General features: G+C 42.6%; 1 protein-coding gene across 1 annotated transcript in view; it reads left to right on the plus strand.

Annotated features, from left to right (window-relative positions):
* The first annotated feature begins 664 nt into the window (after positions 1 to 664).
* LOC109892815 (vacuolar protein sorting-associated protein 37D-like) overlaps positions 665 to 22,300 on the plus strand; it is a 44,640-nt gene continuing 23,004 nt past the window's right edge. Inside the window, exons 1-2 of the mRNA XM_020485607.2 lie at positions 665 to 930; positions 14,620 to 14,791. Coding sequence (XP_020341196.1) covers positions 808 to 930; positions 14,620 to 14,791 — 295 coding nt within the window. The 5' untranslated portion in view covers positions 665 to 807. The remainder of the gene's footprint in view (positions 931 to 14,619; positions 14,792 to 22,300) is intronic.

Consider the following 22,300-nt stretch of genomic DNA (forward strand, 5'->3'; position numbering starts at 1 on the left):
GGTAAACTAAAGGCGTACTAATAGTTTTTAGAGCCACTGAAACGAAAGTTGCCTCAAAAGTTGATACATAAAATACCGTTAGTTGCTACAAAATGATACAAAGTAACCACAGATAGAACAATAATTTATGTTATAACAGTCAGCGAAGTGAAAATGCTTTCAGCATTCCAGTTCCCAGTGTACATGCACACTCGCCTACATTACAAATAATTGTGAATGTAGGAAATACAGGTGTAGGAAATAGGAATGTAGGAAATACAGGTTGTACGTAGGCAAGAATCAAACATTGCCAAACAAAATCCTGGCAGAGGGTTATTACTTTTATAGCCTGCTTATAAACGTTTTATACCACGACCATGCCTTCCCGTGGGGGGTTCGACTAGTTACCACAGCCACAAAGTCAATATATGACTATATCGTCAAAATGTATGAAAACAAAAAACAATTGTTTAGTCTTAATATAGTGTTAAGGTTAGGCACAACGTTAGCAGTGTGGTTAAATTTGTGGTAAAGGTTAGGGTTAGGTTTAAAATAATATTTTAAGAAGAGTATTTGTAGAAATAGGCGGCGTTTATGACTTAGTGGTTGTGGTAACTAGTGACGAGGTTCTCGTGGTTGTCGGTAGCATTACATTAGCTGCAATGCAATCGTGGTAAGTATGTGTCACTGCATCTTGTATTGACTCTGCCAACAGAAGCTTTAACCCATTTTCACTAGGCGCTTGTGGCTGTACTATTCACTGCGAACGACATGGAACCAGATGGGCTTGCAAACGAACTCGTCTGAATTGCTTGTGAAGGAAATACAATGTCCAATTTTAAGGACACAAACTCTACCCCAGACGGGTATAGGGCTCTAAACATGAGTGAATTGCAGGAGCTTTTACAAGATAAAGAAAAAATGGACCAGATCGTCCGACTCAATGAGAAGGTATTTGGTTCAACAATGTGGCAACTATCGAATACAGCCACACAGTTTTGCTAAATATATCTGTGTGTTACATGTAGTTGATATTTCCTCTTCCAGATATTGTATTCAAACTTAAATAGGTATACATTATGTTCTCTTCAAATTTCTAAGATTTCTTTCATGCCTCATCCTATGGCACATGATATAGGATATGGCCAATGCATGAGCCGCTTTAGTAGCCTCCCATGACTCTCTGCATTATTGTCTGCGTGGCTTCCAATGGCTTTCGAAAGCCTTTCATTTCCCCCCACGTTCGCCTTCGATCCTATGAAGTTCATGTGATTGTAAACTAAACGTAGGATAGTTATTTACAATTGGCTTTGTTCACATTCCATTCGTTTTTTACTGGATGTTTTTCCATACCACTGAACCTGAACAGGGAATTCCTGCTTGCCATACAGGACATGTTCAGTGAGCAGCAGGATCAACCTATTCGAAATACTACAAAGGCACTCAAATTTTAATTTGAAAACAAATCTCGGTCTCTCTGTTGCACACACACACACACACACACACACACACACACACACACACACACACACACACACACACACACACACACACACACACACACACACACACACACACACACACACACACACACACACACACACACACACACACACAGTAAACACATCTCTCACACACTTGTACATTCAAATGCACCTCTTTCTATATTTCTGTCTTATTCCTCACTAGAACAAATATGCCTGAGTGTAATGTTAAATTACTAGGGCAGTTTTTTTTTCTTCCTATTTGAACCCGCAGTCTTGCACAGTTCCAAAACATTGTCATTCATGGTACATAGCCCTCTGTCTGAAATCATCAGGTGTGGCATTCATTCTTGGACAGAGATAAAATCATTACTCATTTGGGAATGGACGTGGGTGTGTCCAATTCAGAGCAAGACATGACATTTGAAACCTTCCTCGCTGCTGCAGCAAATGAATTAGAGCGATGTTTCCAAAGTGGTCGCATCTCACCGAGAGAGGCCATGGAATTCTCCCAAGGGACTGGATCAGAATGACTTAGCTAGAGCCATGGTCGAGATTTCAGTAATGGTTGTAGTTGCAGTTATATTCGACTTGACCAAGACGTTTAATCGAAAATAAATGTACAAAGTGTTACATGCCAGTAGTTAGTTGAGACATTCACACACACATTCTCATTTACACTGTGTGTAACTAAACATCACTAGGGTGTCTGGGTGTGCTCCCCTCCCATTGCCCTTCCTGCAGATGCCATTACAGTTTAATAAAGCACACATATGCGTAGTTGGCTAACATGTGATGGTAGTTGAGCTCATTGTAGTGGATGGCTCCACAGCCCCTATGATCCACTGGTGAGCAGCGCTCCAATTCAGTAACGGGTTGGGGTCTCCGGCGGCAACCACCCAGTCTGTGGTGGTATGTAGCTGTCTACATACCACCACAGACTGATGATGGCACTAAGACCGCACTGAAGGAGCTGTATTCTGCCATAAGCAAACAGGAAAACGCTCACCCAGAGGCAGTGCTCCTAGTAGCCCGGGGACTTTCATGCAGAGAAACTTAAATCTATCTTACCAAATTTCTATCAGCATGTAAAATGTGCAACCAGAGGGGAAAAAACTCTGGAACACCTTTACTCCACACACAGAGACGCATACAAAGCTCTTCATCGCCCTCCATTTGGCAAATCTGACTATAATTCTATCCTCCTGATTTCTGCTTAAAGCAGGAAGCATCAGTGACTCGATCAATAAAAAAGTAGTCAGATGAAGCAGATGCTAAGCTACAGGACTGTTTTGCTAGCACAGACTGGAATTTGTTCCGGCATTTCTCCGATGGCATTATTAAGGAGTACACCACATCAGTCATTAGCTTCATCAATAAGAGCATCAATGACGTCGTCCCCACATTGACCGTACGTATATACCCCAACCAGATGCCATAGATTACAGGCAACATCCGCACTGAGCTAAATGCTAGAGCTGCCGCTTTTAAGCAGCGGGGACTCTAACCCGAAGCTTAAAAGAAATCCCGCTATGCCCTCCGACGAACAATCAAACAGGCAAAGTGTCAATACAGGACTAAGATCGAATCGTACTACAACGGCTCTGACCTTTGTCGGATGTAGCAGGGCTTGTAAACCATTACAGACTACAAAGGGAAGCACAGCCAAGAGCTGCCCAGTGACACGAGCCAACCAGATGAGCTAAACTACTTCTATGTTTGCTTCGAGGCAAATAACACTGAAACATGCGTAAGAGCACCAGCTGTTCCGGGAAGACTGTGATCACGCTCTCCGCAGCCGATGTGAGTAGGACCTTTAAACAGGTCAACAATCACAAGGCCGCAGGGCCAGACAGATTAACAGGACGTGTACTGTGAGCATGCGCTGACCAACTGGCAAGTGTCTTTACTGACATTTTCAACCTCTCCCTGTCCAAGTCTGTAATACTAACATGTTTTAAGCAGACCACCATAGTCCTTGTGCCCAAGAACACTAAGGTAACCTGCCTAAAGAACTACCGACCGTAGCACTCACGTCTGTAGCCATGAAGTGCTTTGAAAGGCTGGTCATGGCTCACATCAACACCCTTATTCCAGAAACCCTAGACCCACTCCAATTTGGATACCGGCCTAACAGATCCTCAGAAGATGCAATCTCTATTGCACTTCACACTACCCTTTCCCACCTGGACAAAAGGAACACCTTTGTGAGAATGCTATTCATTGATTACAGCTCAGCGTTCAACACCATAGTGCCCTCAAAGCTCATCAATAAGCTAAGGACCGTGGGACTAAACACCTCCCTCAGCAACTGGATCCTGGACTTCCTGACGGGCTGTCCCCAGGTGGTAAGGGTAGGTAGCAACACATCCACCACGCTGATCCTCAACACAAGGGCCCCTCAGGGGTGCGTGCTCAGTTCCCTGCTGTACTCCCTGTTCACTCATGACTGCACGGCCAGGCACAACTCCAACACCATCATCAAGTTTGCCGATGACACGAAAGTGGTAGGCCTGATCACAGACAACAACAAGACAGCCTATAGGGAGGAGGTCAGAGACCTGGCTGTGTGGTGCCAGGACAACAACCTCTCCCTCAACGTGATCAAGACAATGGAGATGATTGTGAACTACAGGAAAAAGAGGACCAAGCACAACTCAATTCTCATTGACAGGGCTGTAGTGGAGCAGGTTGAAAGATTCAAGTTCCTTGGTGTCCACATCACCAACAAACTAACATGGCCCAAGCACGCCAAGACAGTCGGGAAGAGGGCACGACAAAGCCTATTCCCTCTCAGGAGACTAAAAAGATTTGGCATGGGTCCTCAGATCCTCAAAAGGTTCTACAGCTGCACCACTGGTTGCATCACTGCCTGGTATGGCAACTGCTCGGTCTCTGACTGCAAAGCACTACAGAAGGTAGTGCGTACGGCCCAGTACATCACTGGTTCCAAGCTTCCTGCCATCCAAGACCTCTACAACAGACGGTGTCAGAGGAAGGCCCTAAAAATGGTTAAAAACTCCAGCCACACTCGTCATAGACTGTTCTCTCTGCTACCGCACAACAAGCGCAAAGTCTAGGTCCAAAAGGCTTCTAAACAACTTCTACCCCCAAGCCATAAGACTCCTGAACATCTAATCAAATGGCTACCCAGACTATTTGCATCCCTCCCCGTCCATCTCTTTTACACCGCTGCTACTCTCTGTTGTTATCATTTATGTATAGTCACTTTAATAACTCTACCTACATGTACGTATTACCTCAAGTAATCGATGCCCCTGCACATTGACTCTGTACTAGTACCCCCCTGTAAATAGTCTCGCCATTGTTATTTTACTGCTGCTCTTTAATCACTTTTTTTTTACTCATATTTAAAAAAAACTGCAATGTTGGTTAGGGGCTCGTAAGTAAGCATTTCACTGTAAGGTTGTACCTGTTGTATTCGGCGCATGTGACTAATACAATTTGATTTGATTTAATGACATAATAAGATGGATGCTTGTGTAAATAGCCCACATATCACTAGCTAGCTCCTTGTGGAGAAATGTTCTAAGCCTTCTGACTGGCGGAATTGCTATCCTCTAGTGGCTCCATAGGATTTGACATGGGGTATTAGCCGAACTGTGAAAATTCAATTACAGAAATCTGGACACTGTCACTGCTACATTTTAAAACACTCAGTGACTCCTTGAGCATCCCGTCTTACCACAAATGGCAGTGAAGGAGAAGAGTAACACTCAAGCCCTTTCCCCCCCAAAACAAATCTATCTGATCGATTCTAGCAGGTTGACTTGATGGAAAATGAGCCAGTATTCTTAAGCTGGCATAATAAATCACATTTTTCACATTTGTATAATATTCAGTGCATTCACTCATGCTACATTTTAAAACACTCAGTGACTCCTTGAGCATCTCGTCTTACCACAAATGGCAGTGAAGGAGAAGAGTAACACTCAAGCCCTTTCCCCCCCAAAACAAATCTATCTGATCGATTCTAGCAGGTTGACTTGATGGAAAATGAGCCAGTATTCTTAAGCTGGCATAATAAATCACATTTTTCACATTTGTATAATATTCAGTGCATTCGGAAAGTATTCCGACCACTTTACTTTTTCCACATTTTGCTATGTTACAGCCTTATTCTAAAATTAATTAAATCAATATTTCAATCTACACACATTGCCCCGTAATAAGAAAGCGAAAACAGGTTTTTTGGATTGTTTGCAAATGTATAAAATAGAAAAACTGAAAATACTTTATTTACATAAGTATTCAGACCCTTTGCTTTGAGACTCAAAATTGAGCTCAGGTGCATCTTGTTTCCATTGATCATCCTTGAGAAGTTTCTACAACTTGATTGGTGTCCACCTGTGGTAAACTCAATTGATTTGAAAAGGAACACACCTGTCTACATAAGGTCCCACAGTTGACAGTGTATGTCAGAACAAAAACCAAGCCAATACGTCAAATGAATTGTCCGTAGAGATCCGAGACAGGATTGTGTCGAGGCACAGATCTGGGGAAGGGTACCAAAACATTTCTGCAGCATTGAAGGTCCCCAAGAACACAGTGGCCTCCATCATTCTTAAATGGAGGAAGTTTGCAACCACCAAGACTCTTCCTAGATCTGGCAGCAAGGCCAAACTGAGCAATCGGGGGAGAAGGGCCTTGGTCAGGGAGGTGACCAAGAACCCAATGGTCACCCTGACAGAGCTCCAGTGTTCCTCTGTGGAGATGGGAGAACCTTCCAGAAGGACAACCATCTCTGCAGTACTCCACCAATCAGGCCTTGATGGTAGAGTGGTCAGACGGAAGCTACTCCTCAGTAAAATGCACATGACAGCCCGATCAGTAAAGGGCACCTAAAGGACTCTCAGACTATGAGAAACAAGATTCTCTGATCTGATGAAACCAAGATTGAACTCTTTGGCCTCAATGCCAAGCGTCACGTCTGGAGGAAACCTGGCACCATCCCTACGGTGAAGCATGTTGGTGGCAGCATCATGCTGTGGGGATGTTTTTCAGCGGCAGAGACTGGGAGACTAGTCAGGCTCGAGGGAAAGATGAACAGAGCAAAGTATAGAGAGATCCTCCATGAAAACCTGCTCCAGAGGGCTCAGGACCTCAGACTGGGTCAAGATTCACCTTCTAACAGGACAATGTCACTAAGCACACAGCCAAGACAACGCAGGAGTGGCTTCGGGACAAGTCTCTGAATGTCTTTGAGTGGTTCAGCCAGAGCCCAGACTTGAAATCTATCAAACATTTCTGGAGAGACCTGAAAATAGCTGTGTAGCGACGCTCCCCATGCAACCTGACAGACCTTGAGAGGATCTGCAGAGAAGAATGGTAGAACTCCCCAAATAAAGGTGTGCCAATCTTATAGCGTCGTACCCAAGAAGACTCAAGGCTGTAATCACTGCAAAAGGTGCTTCAACAAAGGACTTATTAAAGGGTCTGAATACTTATGTAAATGTGATATTTCAGTTTTCTAAAAAACTGAATTTGCTTTCTCATTATGGGGTATTGTGTGTTGATTGATGAGGGAAAAAACATTGGAATCAATTTTAGCATAAGGCTGTAACTTAACAAAATGTGGAAAAAGTCAAGGGGTCTGAACACCTTCCGAATGCACTGTATATATCCCAATATCAAATGTCGAGCAATTATATTTTGTACTAGGTTCACATCCATTTGTATTGTATTTCCAGTTTTTGTGTCTTCACACATTGACCCACAAAAACTAAACAGTACATTTTCAACTCGAGAAGTGCAAACAACATCTTTCCATATCCAAAGTGCTCTTCAAGTGTTGTTTGTCAGTGACGGTAAACACTGTCAGGTTTGCTTTATAACCAGTGCATCATACCAAGCACACTGTCCCAGGGGCTCCTGGAACTCTCTCTTCAATGGTAAACAGGGGTATGAGCAGCCACAGCAGGAAATGGAAGGTCTGTTGCAATTCCTGTTTAGGGGAAAACTTCTGGTGAATATGAATAGCCACAGATGACACGGATTTGGAGTGAAATGAGCTGTACAGTGTACATGTAGTCACAGGAAATTCAAGGGAAAACAGTGGATTTGCAGTGGTTTTGTGTACAAAGTGCTTCTTTTGAATGGGCCAAATGCTCTGGATTCCACAGAACCTGGGGCTCTGATTGCCTTGCAAATGTTCATTATACAAACCACAAGTGTGAGAGAAATGCACAGTGCGACACTTGTGGATGGACTGAAGTAGCCCAGTTTTGAGGGAGACATTTGAAAAACATTTGGAGCTGAATCACACATCTTTAGAGCACTTTCAGATTGGCTGCTAAGATGTGTGGTCTCTCTAAATTGCTTGCGAGCCACACAGTGTGGTGTCATGGAATTATAATACTCTACAGACTTTGCCATCTTGCCTGCTGTGATGTGACAAAGCAGATATTTCAAGCTGCATCCATGACAAGACTTAAGTATGCACAAAGAGGTGTGACAAGCCTAAAATCTCAGCCACACCGGTAGGATTGTCAAACATTTGCCTGCCAACAGTACTTAGCACCTCTGACCAGAGTGTCGGCAGTCAATCTCTTGTGTTTACACAGCAAACACCTTTGAAGTCATCAGCCTCTCAGCGTTGTTAAAAGAGTGCTCCCTCTGCTGTCTCTTGAAGTCCAAGATCAGCTCCTTCATTTTTTTGATGTTGAGGGAGAGGTTATTTTCCTATCAATACTCCACCAGGGACCTCACCTCCTCCCTGTAGGTGGTCTCGTTGTTGTTGGTAATCAGGCCTACCAGTGTTGTGTCATCCATATACTTGATGATTGAGTTGGAGATGTGCGTGGCCACGCAGTCATGGGGGAACAGGGAGTACAGGAGAGGACTGCGCATGCACCCTTGTGGGGCCCACGTTTTGAGGATCAGCGTAGCGGAGGTGTTGTTGCCCATCTTCACCACCTGGGATCGGCCCGTCGGGGAGTCCAGGTCCCAGTTGCACAAGACAGGGTTCAGATCCAGGGCCCCGAGCTTAGTGATGAAGTTGGAGGGCACTATGGTGTTGAAGGCTAAGCAGTAGTCGATGAACAGCATTCTTACATGGCCAGGTCTCTTGATGATGCTGAGGGAGAGGGCTGGGTCTTAAGCAGTTCTGAGAACGCCCCTTTATTCATTTGAGGATGGGGGCCCTTGTTATAAAGTCCCTATTTCTAAGACTTCTTATTTTCCTCCATTTGATTAATAATGACAGAACACAGCTTAAAGACTTGCTTGTATGTCAGCCCATCATAGCTAACTGAAATACTTTTTTCTAATTGCTTCATCAACCTCAAAGTCTGAGACGATTACGGTTTTAAGTATTGGGGAAATAAATGTATTTTGGACCCACAAAGTTTCTATGATTATTACCGTGCAGTGTTTCTAAAAAGCCTCATATGTCCAGCCAGACACTTTCCACTGAACTGGATTCCCGGGAGCAATGATATAGTTTTGAAGTTGGCCAAAGTTAGAAACAGACGTCTTCATGCTGACTGCCGAGAGAAGCTTTAAATTAGCAATTGATTATCACCCTGATCCAGACGTCTTGGACTTTCTTCTCAGATAAGGTGGGCAGTGTGACATGTTCTCTCCTTCCCTGTACATATAACTGCCTCCAATTACAGAAGTCTTATCTAACATTTTGCTCTGTGGTTTCAGCTTGCGGAAATGGAAGCATTCAATCTGAAGAAGACTTTATCTCCCCTTCCATTTTGGGCGGTGTGAGGTATACAAGGCACCTTTTCTCAGAGACCAGTACGATTGGATCATTGGTTTCTGATTTGCTCTGGTTGGGGAGTGTCAGTAACTTCAGTTTCCTGTTGCAACAAGCTCATGTGGTTTCAGTCGAGAAGTGAAGGTTATTCGTACATTTTGAAGTTGAAAGAAACCACAGTTGAGCCAGGACCGTGCCCTGAACTTTAGTCACTGTCACTAGTCGGCTACCACCCGGTACACAGAGAGATTTCCGCTCTATGTACATAGTCATGGAACACTGGTCACTTTAATAATGTTTACATACTGTTTTACCCACTTCATATTTATATATAATGTTTTCTAGTCTGGGCCTATCCTATTTAACTATTGCTGGACATGCACTATTCTATCCTACATATACTACATATACAGTGCCTCTGGCAAGTAGTCAGACCCCTTGATGTTTTCCACATTTTGTTACGTTACAGCCTTATACGAAAATATATTAAATTTAAAAAATATCCTTAGCAATCTACACACAATACCCCAAAATGACAAAGCGAAAACAGTTTTTTAGAAATGTATTCTAAATAATAAACAGAAATACTTTATTTACATAAATATTCAGAGCCTTTACTATGAGACTCAAAATTGAGCTCAGGTGCATCCTGTTTCCGTTGATCATTTCTTATTTTATTTTATTGAACCTTTATTTAACCAGGTAGGTCAGTTGAGAAGTCCTCATTTACAACTGCGTACTGGCCAAGATGAAGCAAAGCAGTGTGACAAAAACAACAACACAACAAACAACAAACGTACAGTCAAAAACACAATAGATTTATGTACAGTGTGTGCAAATGTAGTAAGGTTAGGGAGGTAAGGCAATAAATAGGCCATAGTGGTGAAATAATTACAATTTAGCATTAACACTGGAATGATAGATGTGCAGATGATGATGTGCAAGTAGAGATACTGGGGTGCAAAAGAGCAAAAACATTTATAATATGGGGATGAGGTAGTTGGGTGTGCTATTTACAGATGGGCTTTGTACAGGTACAGTGATCGTAAGCTGCTCTGACAGCTGATGCTTAAAGTTAGTGAGGGAGATATGTCTCCAATTTCAGTGATTTTTGCAATTCGGTCCAGTCATTGGCAGCAGAGAACTGGAAGGCCAAAGGAGGTGTTGGCTTTGGGGATGACCAGTGAAATATACCTTCTGGAGCGCACACTATGGGTGGGTGTTGCTATGGAGACAAGTGAGCTGAGATAAGGCGGGGCTTTACCTAGCAAAGACTTAGAGATGACCTGGAGCCAGTGGGTTTGGCGATGAATATGTAGCGAGGACCAGCCAACGAGAGCATACAGGTCACAGTGGTGGGTAGTATATGGGGCTTTGGTGACAAAATGGATGACACTGTGATAGACTACATCCAATTTGTTGAGTAGAGTGTTGGAGGCTATTTTGTAAATTACATCGCCAAAGTCAAGAATCGGTAAGATAGTCAGTTTTACGAGGGTATGATTGGCAGCATGAGTGAAGGAGGCTTTTTTAATTTTGGATTGGAGATGCTTAATGTGAGTCTGGAAGGAGAGTTTAATGTCTAGCCAGACACCTAGGTATTTGTAGTTGTCCACATATTCTAAGTTAGAACCGTCCAGAGGAGTGATGCTAGGCGGGCAGGTGCGGGCAGCAATCGGTTGGAGAGCATGCATTTAGTTTTACTTGGATTTAAGAGCAGTTGGAGGTATTTTGAAATGGTCGGTGATCTGTTTGTTAACTTGTCTTTCGAAGAATTTTGAAATGGCAGGGCAGGATGGATATAAGTCTATAACAGTTTGGGTCTAGAGTGTCTCCCCCTTTGAAGAGGGGGATGACCGCAGCAGCTTTCCAATCTTTAGGGATCTCAGACGATAATGAAAGAGAGGTTGAACAGGCTCGTAATAGGGGTTACATCATCCTTGAGATGCTTCTACAACTTGATTGACGTCCACCTGTGGGAAATTCAATTGATTGGACATGATTTGGAAAGGCACACATTTGTCTATATAAGGTCCCACAGTTGACAGTGCATGTCAGAGCCTAAACAAAGCGATGAGGTCAAAGGAATTGTCTGTAGAGCTCCGAGACAGTATTGTGTCGAGGCACATATCTGGGGAAGGGTACCAAAAAATGTTGACCCATTGAAGGGCCCCAAGAACACAGTGGCCTCTATCATTCGCCAATGGAAGAAGTTTGGAACCACCAAGACTCTTCCTGGCCGCCAGGCCAAACTGAGCAATCGGGGGAGAAGGGCCTTGGTCAGGTAAGTGACCAAATACCCGATGGTCACTCTGACAGAGTTCTAGAGTTCCTCTGTGGAGATGGGAGAAACTTCCAGAAGGACAACCACCTCTGCAGCACTCCACCAATCAGGCCTTGATGGTAGAGTGGACAGACGGAAGCCACTCCTCAGTAAAAGGCACATGACAGCCCGCTTGGAGTGCCAAAAGGAACCTAAAGAGGAATCCAAGATTGAAGTCTTTGGCCTGTATGCCAAGTGTCATGTCTGGAGGAAACCTGGCACGACCCCTACGGTGGTGGCAGCGTCAGCCTAAGAGACTGGGAGACTAGTCAAGATCGAGGCAAAGATGAACAGAGCAAAGTACAGAGAGATCCTGATGAAAACCTGCTCCAGAGCACTCAGGACCTCAGACTGGTGCCAAGGTTCGCCTTCCAACAGGACAACGACCCTAAGCACACAGCCAAGACAATGCAGGAGTGTTTTTGGGACAAGTCTCTGAATTCCTTGAGTGGCCCAGCCAGAGCCCGGACTTGAACCCGATCAAACATCTCTGGAGAGACCTGAAAATAGCTGTGCAGCAACGCTCCCCATGCAACCTGACAGAGCTTGAGAGGATCTGCAGAGAAGAATGGTAGAACTCCCCAAATATAGTTGTGCCAAACTTGTAGCGTCATACCCAAGAAGACTCGATGCTGTAATCGCTGCCAAAGGTGGTTCAACAAAGTCCTGAGTAAAGGATCTGAACACTTATGTAAATGCGATATTTACGGTAAAAAAAAAACAATTGTAATACATTTGCAAAAATGTCAAAAAAATCATTTTTGCTTTGTCATTATGGGGTATTGTGTGTAGAAAAAAACTATTTAATCATTTTAGAATAAGGCTGTAACGTAACAAAATGTGGAAAAAGTCAAGGGGTCTTAACACTTCCGAAGACACTGTATATGACATGTACTGTCCATAATGTCTATACATCCCATCATATACATATATATTTATATTCTGGATTCTGATATTGCTCATCCTAATATTTGTATATTTCTTAATTCCATTATTTTACTTTAGATTTGCGTGTTTTGTATTGTTAGATGTAACTGCACTGTTGGAGCTAGGAAAGTAAGCATTTCGCTGCACCCGGAAGAACACCTGCTAAATATGTGTATGCGACCAATAACATTTGATTTGATTTGACTGAGCATTTCAAATCCATAAGTCAAGCTGCAAGAAAACTCAATGCACCCTCACTGCATCATTGACAAAGATCACTATTAGTGACTGTGACTCAGTAACTTACCCCACTTTCTGATGTCACTGAGAAGCTTTTCCTCCTTGGCTATTTCTCAGTCTCAATCACTTTCAACAGACCAACTTTGTTGCATGTTTGATTGTAGAAAATACGCAATGAACATAAATTGTCACATCCCTGTAAGCAAATACTTTCAAGTGGAGGCTTTCCACATGGATACAGCTAAACTGTGTTTTGGTCTTAAAGCAGAATATCATGAGGCAAAAATCTCATATTCATTGAAGTAATAAATCATTAATCCTTTATGCTTTGGTGAGCTCAGCCAGAGTTAACAATATCCTGAGTATTAAACAGTGAAATTGGCAGCTAAAAAAACTAATAATTTCACTTCAGGCAGATGGAAAATAGTGAATCTTTATAAAACCTCCATGCTCTTTTGGCCTCAAACAATTGGAGTTAACAGTGGGGTTTGTGGTTTGCTGGCCTGTCTGTGCTATGCAAATGTCTTCCATGACGACATTCTTGAATTCCTCCTGAGCTCCATAGCTAAAGGTTGCCTGTGGCTGTTGGATTCATCTCGAAGGAGCCCTTTGTGTCGTTTTGGGAACAAAATGGAGGGAGCCCCCAATGACAGGCCACAGAATCTCTTCATCATTTTTTCTAATTTGGTCCAGAGCGATGCATAGTAAAAAAAGCCACTGGAAACGCCATTAGTTCCTGACCATTGGGGCTGGCCCTTTAAATGGAATACTTCTCAATGCATCATTTCTAATTGTCCTTCAGTTTGGGGGTCATTGCCATATATGGATGCTTACTTAAATGCTAAATGGATTTTTGCTTAATTGAAGCCTTAGTCTGCGGAACTGTCACTGTTAATTACTGCGCATATATGAATGTTCTTGCTTGTGGTATGAGGATTGATGAAAGTGTAAGCAATAGCCTGAGTTTAGTCCTGAGTTTGGTTTTTAAACAACTTTAAAGGGCTGATATGTGAAGTAAGCAAAATTGGACTTCACTCATGCCAAGTCATCAACTGAATGCTCCCAGTGTGTATGACAAAGCCACAAGCGTAGCCATGCTTTCCATGTGTAACACGAGCAAGGCTCTTGACCAGGAATTCAGTCCTCTGTTTGACAGATGTGGAAAGTCACATTGGTTTTGGGAATGTGGCCTATAAGTATTTTTTTTAACACCAACTTTTATTTATCTTGTTTAACACATCTTTACTTAACCATCACATGAAAGTAGATTTGAGACGGGCTGAGTTCCTCTTAGTATTATGTGCCCTCAGCTTTCTTTAGCCTGGCTGAGAACCACTTTTCATACATTCAATATGTAGCATAGACTTACTGGCTGAAGTTCACACCACGGAACAAGTTTTGTTCTTAAGTAACTGGCCGTCAAACATGTATGTACTGTATAGACACCCTTGTTCCTTCCTGTGTTTCTAACCCCCAATAACTCTGTTGTTTCTCACAGTTTCATACTTTCCCCCTTGACTCATCCCCTTGCTGTTGCGTTCTCTGCTCAAACCCTATGAGACAAAGTGTTCCAGCTCACCACATTTCAATCTTAGTGTGTAGAGCATTTAATGCGGAGTGAGGTTAGCCTTGAAGATCTGTTGTTGCTTGACAAGTGTTTGATTAACTATACATTCTGGGAAGGCTCAGTTGAGCAGATTTGTAAACATCAATCTCTAAATAGCTAAATAAATAAGTACTTTTCAACTGTTATGCCAATGTTAAACTCCTGTTTATCAAGATGTTATAAGTGGGTTGATACACCAGTATTACTGGAATACTATTTTAAACATGGCACGCCATCATCACAGTCTGCTATTGTTTTAGTTAATCAATTGACCTTTTCTTTGTGTGTGCTGAGCTGTACATCCTCAGGGTCCTGATGCCATGTTTGTCTCCAGTTTCAGGAGCTGCAGGTGGACAGAGCGATCCTGCTGACCTCCAACCGGAGCTTGGCCGAGGAGAGCATCGCCAGGCGACCCCGCCTCAACAACGGAAAACTCCAGCTTGCCGAGAAATACAAGGAGCTGGCCAATCTGGCAACCATCTGTTGGGAAAAACAGAGCCGGCTCGGTGAGTCTACATGTGCCCAAGAGAGACAGAGGAGAAAGGAAGGGAAGACTGTCTTTGTTTCTTTTCTGTTACCAGATGTTCAGGGAATAATGCTGTCCACCATGAGTCAGGATTAAGAATATACACAGACATCTGGATAAGAATGTATGTAAATATATGTCTTATTGTCTGTGTGTGGTGTGATCATAGACCAGGGAATGAGGTTTTGATGAGCTGTTCTAGCAGACTATTTTTTATGTAAGCTGCAAATGGTTTATTAATAACATTCAAACAACCCCAGGGCGTGTGCCTTTGTGTCGTTGGAAACACATCACAGAGCAACAAGGTTCCATAACAACACACCCTAATGTCCACTGGTTTAATTTATGAGGCAGCTATGAACAGTGTCACAACCTTTTGTGTGGAATGTTATCCCATATGGCTGGTTGGCTGGGTGAAATCTGCTGGCATTTTTGGGATCCAAACCATGGTCCACCCTTCTCCCATCCCGTCCCCCTCATGGGTGTGAGGGTTGGAGCCAGAGGCGGGGGTGTAGCAGAGCTATCGTATCCCCATAGGTGAGCTCAGGCCCCACCTGGCTGTTCCACCCCACCGCCAAGAATAACCACTGGAGCAGGTATGAAATAGAAGTCCTGCTCCACATGAGCCTGTTTCACTTCCCAAACAGTGAACAGGGTCGCTCCTCTACTAAGGGACCTCATTTGGCCAAAATGCTGAAATATTATTGTGTTCCTCCCTGTTAAAATGAAATTGTATTAGTCACATGTCCCTAACCAACATTACAGTTTTAAAAAAAGTATATGAGTAAGAATAAGAAATACAAGTAACAAGTAATTAAAGAGCAGCAGTAAAATAACAATAACGAGAATATACACAGGGGGGTACCGGTACAGAGTCAATGTGCAGGGGCACCGGTTAGTTGAGGTAATATGTACATGTAGGTAGAGTTATTAAAGTGACTATGCATGGATAACAACAGAGTAACAGCTGTGTAAAAAGGGGGGGAAACAATGCAAATAGTCTAGGTAGACATTTGATTAGATGTTCAGGAGTCTTATGGCTTGGGGGTAGAAGCTGTTTAGAAGCCTCTTGGACCTAGACTTGGTGCTCCGGTACCGCTTGCTGTGCGGTAGCAGAAAGAACAGTCTACGACTAGTGTGACTGGAGTTTTTGACCATTTTTAGGGCCTTCCTCTGACACCGCCTGGTGTAGATGTCCTGGATGGCAGGAAGCTTAGCCCCAGTGATGTACTGAGCCGTACGCACTACCCTCTATAGTGCCTTGCGGTCGGAGGCCGAGCACCTATACCAGGCAGGATGCTCTCGATGGTTCAGCTGTAGAACCTTTTGAGGATCTGAGGACCCATGCCAAATCTTTTCAGTCTCATGCCCTCTTCACAACTGTCTTGGTGTGCTTGGACCATGTTAGTTTGTTGGTGATGTGGACACCAAGGAACTTGAAGCTCTCAACCTGCTCCACTACAGCCCCGTCGATGAGAATGTTTTCTTCTTGGCTGTGTAAGAAACTGACTGTTTTCTCAGTCAGACAAACTTGCACATCTCAGAGTCATCTTTGGCTCGCTGAACCAAAGAATATGTTATTCAAACAGACAATAAAAATATAAACAGAATACAGTATAAAATAATGTTTCATTGATATGGTACTGTTCATGCATCTTGTTTAGCTACCCACAAGGCCAAAGGGAACGGCAGAAACCTCAGCACCCAAAGAAGAGCAATCACTCTAACCTCATCAGGCTGAGTAATTGCATGGTTTAGTCCGCAGTGGCCCTCATTGTCTTACCTCGTTTTAGGTAAGAGATAAAGGGGCACTTATTGAAGCAGTCCTGCCGAGACTTGAGAGAGAAAGCTTCGGTCTCGCTTTCTTTTCTTAAGCGGTATTCTCAGATTGAACTCGTCTTGGAATCTTCAACACCCCGGTTTCGGCACACTGAGAATTAATGATTTAGATTATGAAAATTTAGGGAGAGCACAAAAAAACTAACAAGGTCTAGATTAGCTTTAAGTCTCCCAGGTGCATCAATTTATGCAGTCGATATGAGGACAAGCATAGGAATGAGATTGCAACACTTCCCCATCCTGCTTCCATTCAATCCTGACCCACATTCTCCTACAGCCTCAGCCAGTGTTCTAGCATTCAAAGCAGACAAGGAGATATGAGTTAAATGTTAACTTTCAACCCCCCCCTCTCCCCTCCCCACCATTGTACAGTCCAAGTGGCAGTGGTGGAACAAGTACCACATTTTCATACTTGAGTAAAAGTAAAGACATCTTAAAAGAAAATGGCACAAGTAAAAGTGAAAGTCAAACAGTCAAATACTACTTGAGTAAAAGTCTAAATGTATTTTGTTTTAAATGTACTTAAGTATCAAAAGAAAAAGTATAAATCATAAAATATTTCATATATTAAGCAAACCAGACAATCCGATTTTCTAGTTTTTTTAAATGAACAGATAGCCAGCGGCACAGTTCAACACACAAAATTCCCAAACAAAGTATTTGTGTTTCGTGAGTCTGCCAGATCAGAGGCAGTAGGGATGACCAGGGATATGCTCTTGATAAGTGTGTGAATTAGACAATTCCTGTCCTGCTAAGCATTCAAAATGTAACGAGTACTTTTGGGTGTCAGGGAAAATGTAAGGAGTAAGAAGTACATTATTTTCTTTAGGAATGTAGTGGAGTATAAGTAAAAGTTGTCAAAAATATAAATAGTAAAGTAAAGTGCAGATACCCCAAAACCTACTTAAGTACTTTACACCGTTGCCAAGTGATGCAGCAAATCTATTTGTCAGGCCTTTTGCCTGCTGCTATCAGGGATTTCAAAGACAAGGGAAAGTTTCACATGACTGTGGAGAACTGTTTCCAAAAGCCTCTGAAGGCAGGTGGCCCACTCCACAGGCTCTGTTTTCTCTGCTGTAACTGTGTGCAAGCTCACCAGCTAATGGTCATGGTAAATATTGGGCGCATCAATGCCAGCAGGAAACTGAACCGTTGTCAGGGGATTTTTGGAGGTGGAAAGGTGCCTTGTCTTTGCCAATAGTAGAGCTGCACCAGTAGGGTATGTGAGAACTCTTAGCTTTAGCAGAGCAGCAGCCGCTCAGTAGAGGAAATTTTAAACCCCTCTTCCTGAATCCTGAGCCACATGGGTGAAACTCAGAAAAATGTTACTCTTCATGAGTCGGGCTGAAGCAGGTGCTGTTCAGCTCCACGTGTTTAAATCAGTTAACTATTTTGATGTTTAGACAAACTTATCCATATTATGTACAGATAGGAAATCTCAAAACCAGCAGATTTAAACTGATCCTTGTGTACAACCAGTGTAACGATCGTCGTTGGAATGAGGTGAGGACCAAAGTGCAGCGTGGTAAGTTTTCATCATATATTTATTAAACCGAGAACACTAAACAAAATAACAAAGGAGAAACAAAACAAAACAGTTCTGAAAGGTGACATACACATAACAGAAAATAATCACCCACAACTCAAAGGTGAAAACCAGGCTACCTAAGTATGGTTCTCAATCAGGGACGATTGACAGCTGCCTCTGATTGAGAACCATACCAGGCCAAACACAGAAATCCCACATTTTAGAAAAAAGAACAGACTGCCCACCCCAACTCACGCCCTGACCATACTAAAACAAAGACAAAACAAAGGAACTAAGGTCAGAACGTGACAACCAGCATGTTTTGTAGCCCGGCGTTTCTCCCCTTTTCTCCCTTTCTACAGCCTTAGCAGCTGTCCAATGATGGAAGGAGGGTGGAATGTTCACCTTCCTGCCACCACACACACACACACACACACACACACACACACACACACACACACACACACACACACACACACACACACACACACACACACACACACACACACACACACACACACACACTGTACCAACACTCCAGCTGCACCAGCAAAGCAGGATGGGTGGGAGTCCTTCCTTCCTCCACAAAACATCTGATTCTCATTTGGCCTGATGACGGGGAAAAGACGGGGGAAAATTGTGGGAAAAAAGGAAGAATTCCTGAGGCAAGCAATCGCAGAGGAGTTAGAGTCTAGCTGTTAGACTGTGTTTTGGCTCAAGGTAAAGACCTATTGAGTAATGCGGCTTGCTTAGAGATGGAAGACATTGAAGGGATAATCCAACCCCAGAAAAAATCATCATGAAACTCCTGTCAATTTGGTGAGAGCCTATGTTCTATCAGTGGGTAAAATAATTGTTTCTTCCATGATTTAAATTCTATGTGGTCCGGCTTGAAATCAGGAAATTGTGTAGGAGCACATCATAGCTACATGGTTCTCGTAATAGTAGATAGGGGATAACACACTATAACGCTTTTAAAACAATTTCCTGCACTCTAGATCACCAAATTAGCCAATAGATGGTATGTGCATACCCATCTAAGACTCACATCCATCCATTTATATCATCATGATACAGTATACAGTGCCTTGCAAAAGCATTCATCCCCTTTCATTTTTCCTATTCTGTTGCATTACAACCTGTCATTTAAATGTGTCTGTTAGGTGGTGGGCTGAAGCCAAAAAACATGAAGTTGATTGATCCCCGTCGAGGGAGGAGCTGACTTATGAATATGGCATTTTATTGGAACCTTCAATTCGTGCAAATTTGCTCATAATAAGTATATTTCAAAACTGTCTGCTTAGGCAAATCTGCCAAACTGCTTAACTTGTAACCAATCAGAACTCCCGTACATACCACTTGTGATGTAAGCACAGCCTCTTGTGAAAATGCGAGCTGCTGTCTGATGAAGAGGACAGATATAGTTAGCTATTTTGTTATGGGCTTAATCATTGAAAGATATAGAATTCCTATTAATTTAATAGGATATCTATGGACCTAATAGTAAAGTAAAGATTTGATGTTTCCTGATGTTTTCATCTGATAATCAAACAATTATGCTACTTCAAAAGGCTCATGTAGGGTACATGTGCACATTGTTCAGGGACGGCAGAAAAAATGCAGGAAAAATTGTTTTTAAGACTCATTTAGCTATTTTTATGCTTATATATTTGGTAAGCTATTTGTTAGTCAACTTGTCTATATATAAGGGCACAAGGCGAGACCCAGATGCAGATGGTTTGAGTCTTGATATTTATTAAACAATCCGAAAGGGGTAGGCAAGAGAATGGTCGTGGATAGGCAAAAGGTCAAAACCAGTTCTGAGTCCAGGTGGTACAGAGTGGCAGCAGGAATGGTCAGGCAGGCGGGTACAGAGTCCAGAAAACAGGCAAGGGTCAATAACTGTGATAACTGTGAGGACTAGCAAAATAGAATAGAAGCAGGAGTATGGGAAAAACGCTGGTTGACTTGAAAGACATACAAGACGAACTGGCACAGAGAGACAGGACACACAGGGATATAAACAGCAGGGAAATAAGCGACACCTGGAAGGGGGTGGAGACAATCACAAGACAGGTGAAACGGATCAGGGTGTGACACTATAATTAGATACATGCAGCTTCTCTTCTGTCATTACTTGATACTTGATGCTTGTCTAGAATAATACATAAAGCCTTGCTTACCAGAATGTCATATATCGATAGAAAGATCAATGTATCGTCAACAATCGAATTGAAATCGGTGAAGTTTTCTCTTTCATTTCTGCTTCTCTCAGATACAGGAGAGCTGAGTAGATCATGTGAGACAAAAGTGAGAGACAATAATTAAACAAATAAATCACAGCTAAGGTTGGGCGGTATCCAGACTAAGCGCAAACCAGATGTGATGGCAGATTGCTGCAGAATGCTGTGGTAGCCATGCTGGTTAAGTGTGCCTTGAATTCTAAATAAATCACAGACAGTGCCACCAGCAAAGCACCCCCACACCATCACACTTCCTCCTCCATGCTTCACAGTGAGAACCACACATAATCCGTTCACCTACTCTGCGTCTCACAAAAACAAATTTAGACTCATCAGACCAAAGGACAGATTTCCACTGGTCTAATATCCATTGCTCATGTTTCTTGGCCCAAGCAAGTCTCTTAATATTATTGGTGTCCTTTAGTAGTGGTTTCTGTGAAGCAAGTCGACCATGAAGGCCTGATTCACACAGTCTCCTCTGAACAGTTGATGTTGAGATGTGTCTGTTACTTGAGCTGTTCTTGCCATAATATGGACTTGGTCTTTTACCAAATAGGGCTATCTTCTGTATACCCCCCAACCTTGTCACAACACAACTGATTAGCTCAAATGCATTAAGAAAGAAAGAAATTCCACAAATTAACTTTTAACAAGGCACACCTGTTAATTGAAACTCATTCCAGGTAACTACCTCATGAAGCTGGTTGAGAGAATGCCAAGAGTGTGCAAAGCTGTCATCAAGGCAAAGGGTGGCTACTTTGAAGAATCTCAAATGTATTTTGATTTGTTTAAACACTTTTTTGGTTACTACATGATTCCATATGTGTTATTTCATAGTTTTCATGTCTTCACTATTATTCTACAATGTAGAAAATAGTACAAATAAATAAAACCCCTTGAATGAGGAGGTGTGTCCAAACTTTTGACTGGTACTGTATACTGGAAGGAGCTACCGAATGTCATTTTTGGTGAGTTTGGACATTTACAAGTGAATGTGAACAAGAGACATTGTGCAAATTAACAAAGTTTTGCCACTTGTTTGTCTGATGGAAGAACGGTACTGGCTCTGGTTCAGCATGTGTACACGCTGTGTCTGTGTGGAGTCTGGAGTCGCTAGGGCAACAGGCCTGCCTGCTCTGCTCGGGAAAAGAGGGGGGGGGGGGGCAGATGGGCCGAGAATGGAAAGGAGAAAGAAAATCAAGAAAATCAAGATAGCATTGGCAGCTGTACAGATTTCTCAAACATGGCAGAAAGTTAACACTATATCATGTATATCATGTTATCATAACACCCCATCTGCTTATTAATTCAGCCACTTACTTAGATAACTAGCAAGTTAAACTTAGGAGTCACGTTAACGGCGAATTCAGCATTTTTCAACCAGAGAAAAAAGATAAAACGCATAATAAATATCTTGCTTGAATGCAGATCTAAAATGCTTTTTATTAAGCAAAACATTAGGAATTGTAGCTGGCTACATTCTTTCTATGATAAACTTTGCAAATATTATGGCCATGCATTGTTTTTGCAAAAAAGACCTTGCTTCTTTTGTAAGCTTGTTTACTTGTGTGGCTTACAGCTAAATAGCTTTGCACTTTTTTCTGCCGAATTTGTTGCACTAATATATATACTGTAAAAGGAAAAATATAATTGCACTCCCTGATCACTCTGTTGAAGCAAAAAACATGCCACATAAAGTGTTGCCGTGCCATATAAAATGCGACCCGTCAATACACAGCTGGACTCACCTGCTCCCGCTTTCTCCCTTTATGCTATTTCCAAACAAACATGTGACTGGCTCAACAGTTCGGGGGAACTATGGTAAGTTTCACAATGTTAAATAATGTGACAGGTTAAATGAAGAACACGATCTGCTTTA

The sequence above is a fragment of the Oncorhynchus kisutch genome, linkage group LG6 (genome assembly GCF_002021735.2).
Source record: "Oncorhynchus kisutch isolate 150728-3 linkage group LG6, Okis_V2, whole genome shotgun sequence".
In the NCBI taxonomy this organism is placed as follows: domain Eukaryota; kingdom Metazoa; phylum Chordata; class Actinopteri; order Salmoniformes; family Salmonidae; genus Oncorhynchus; species Oncorhynchus kisutch.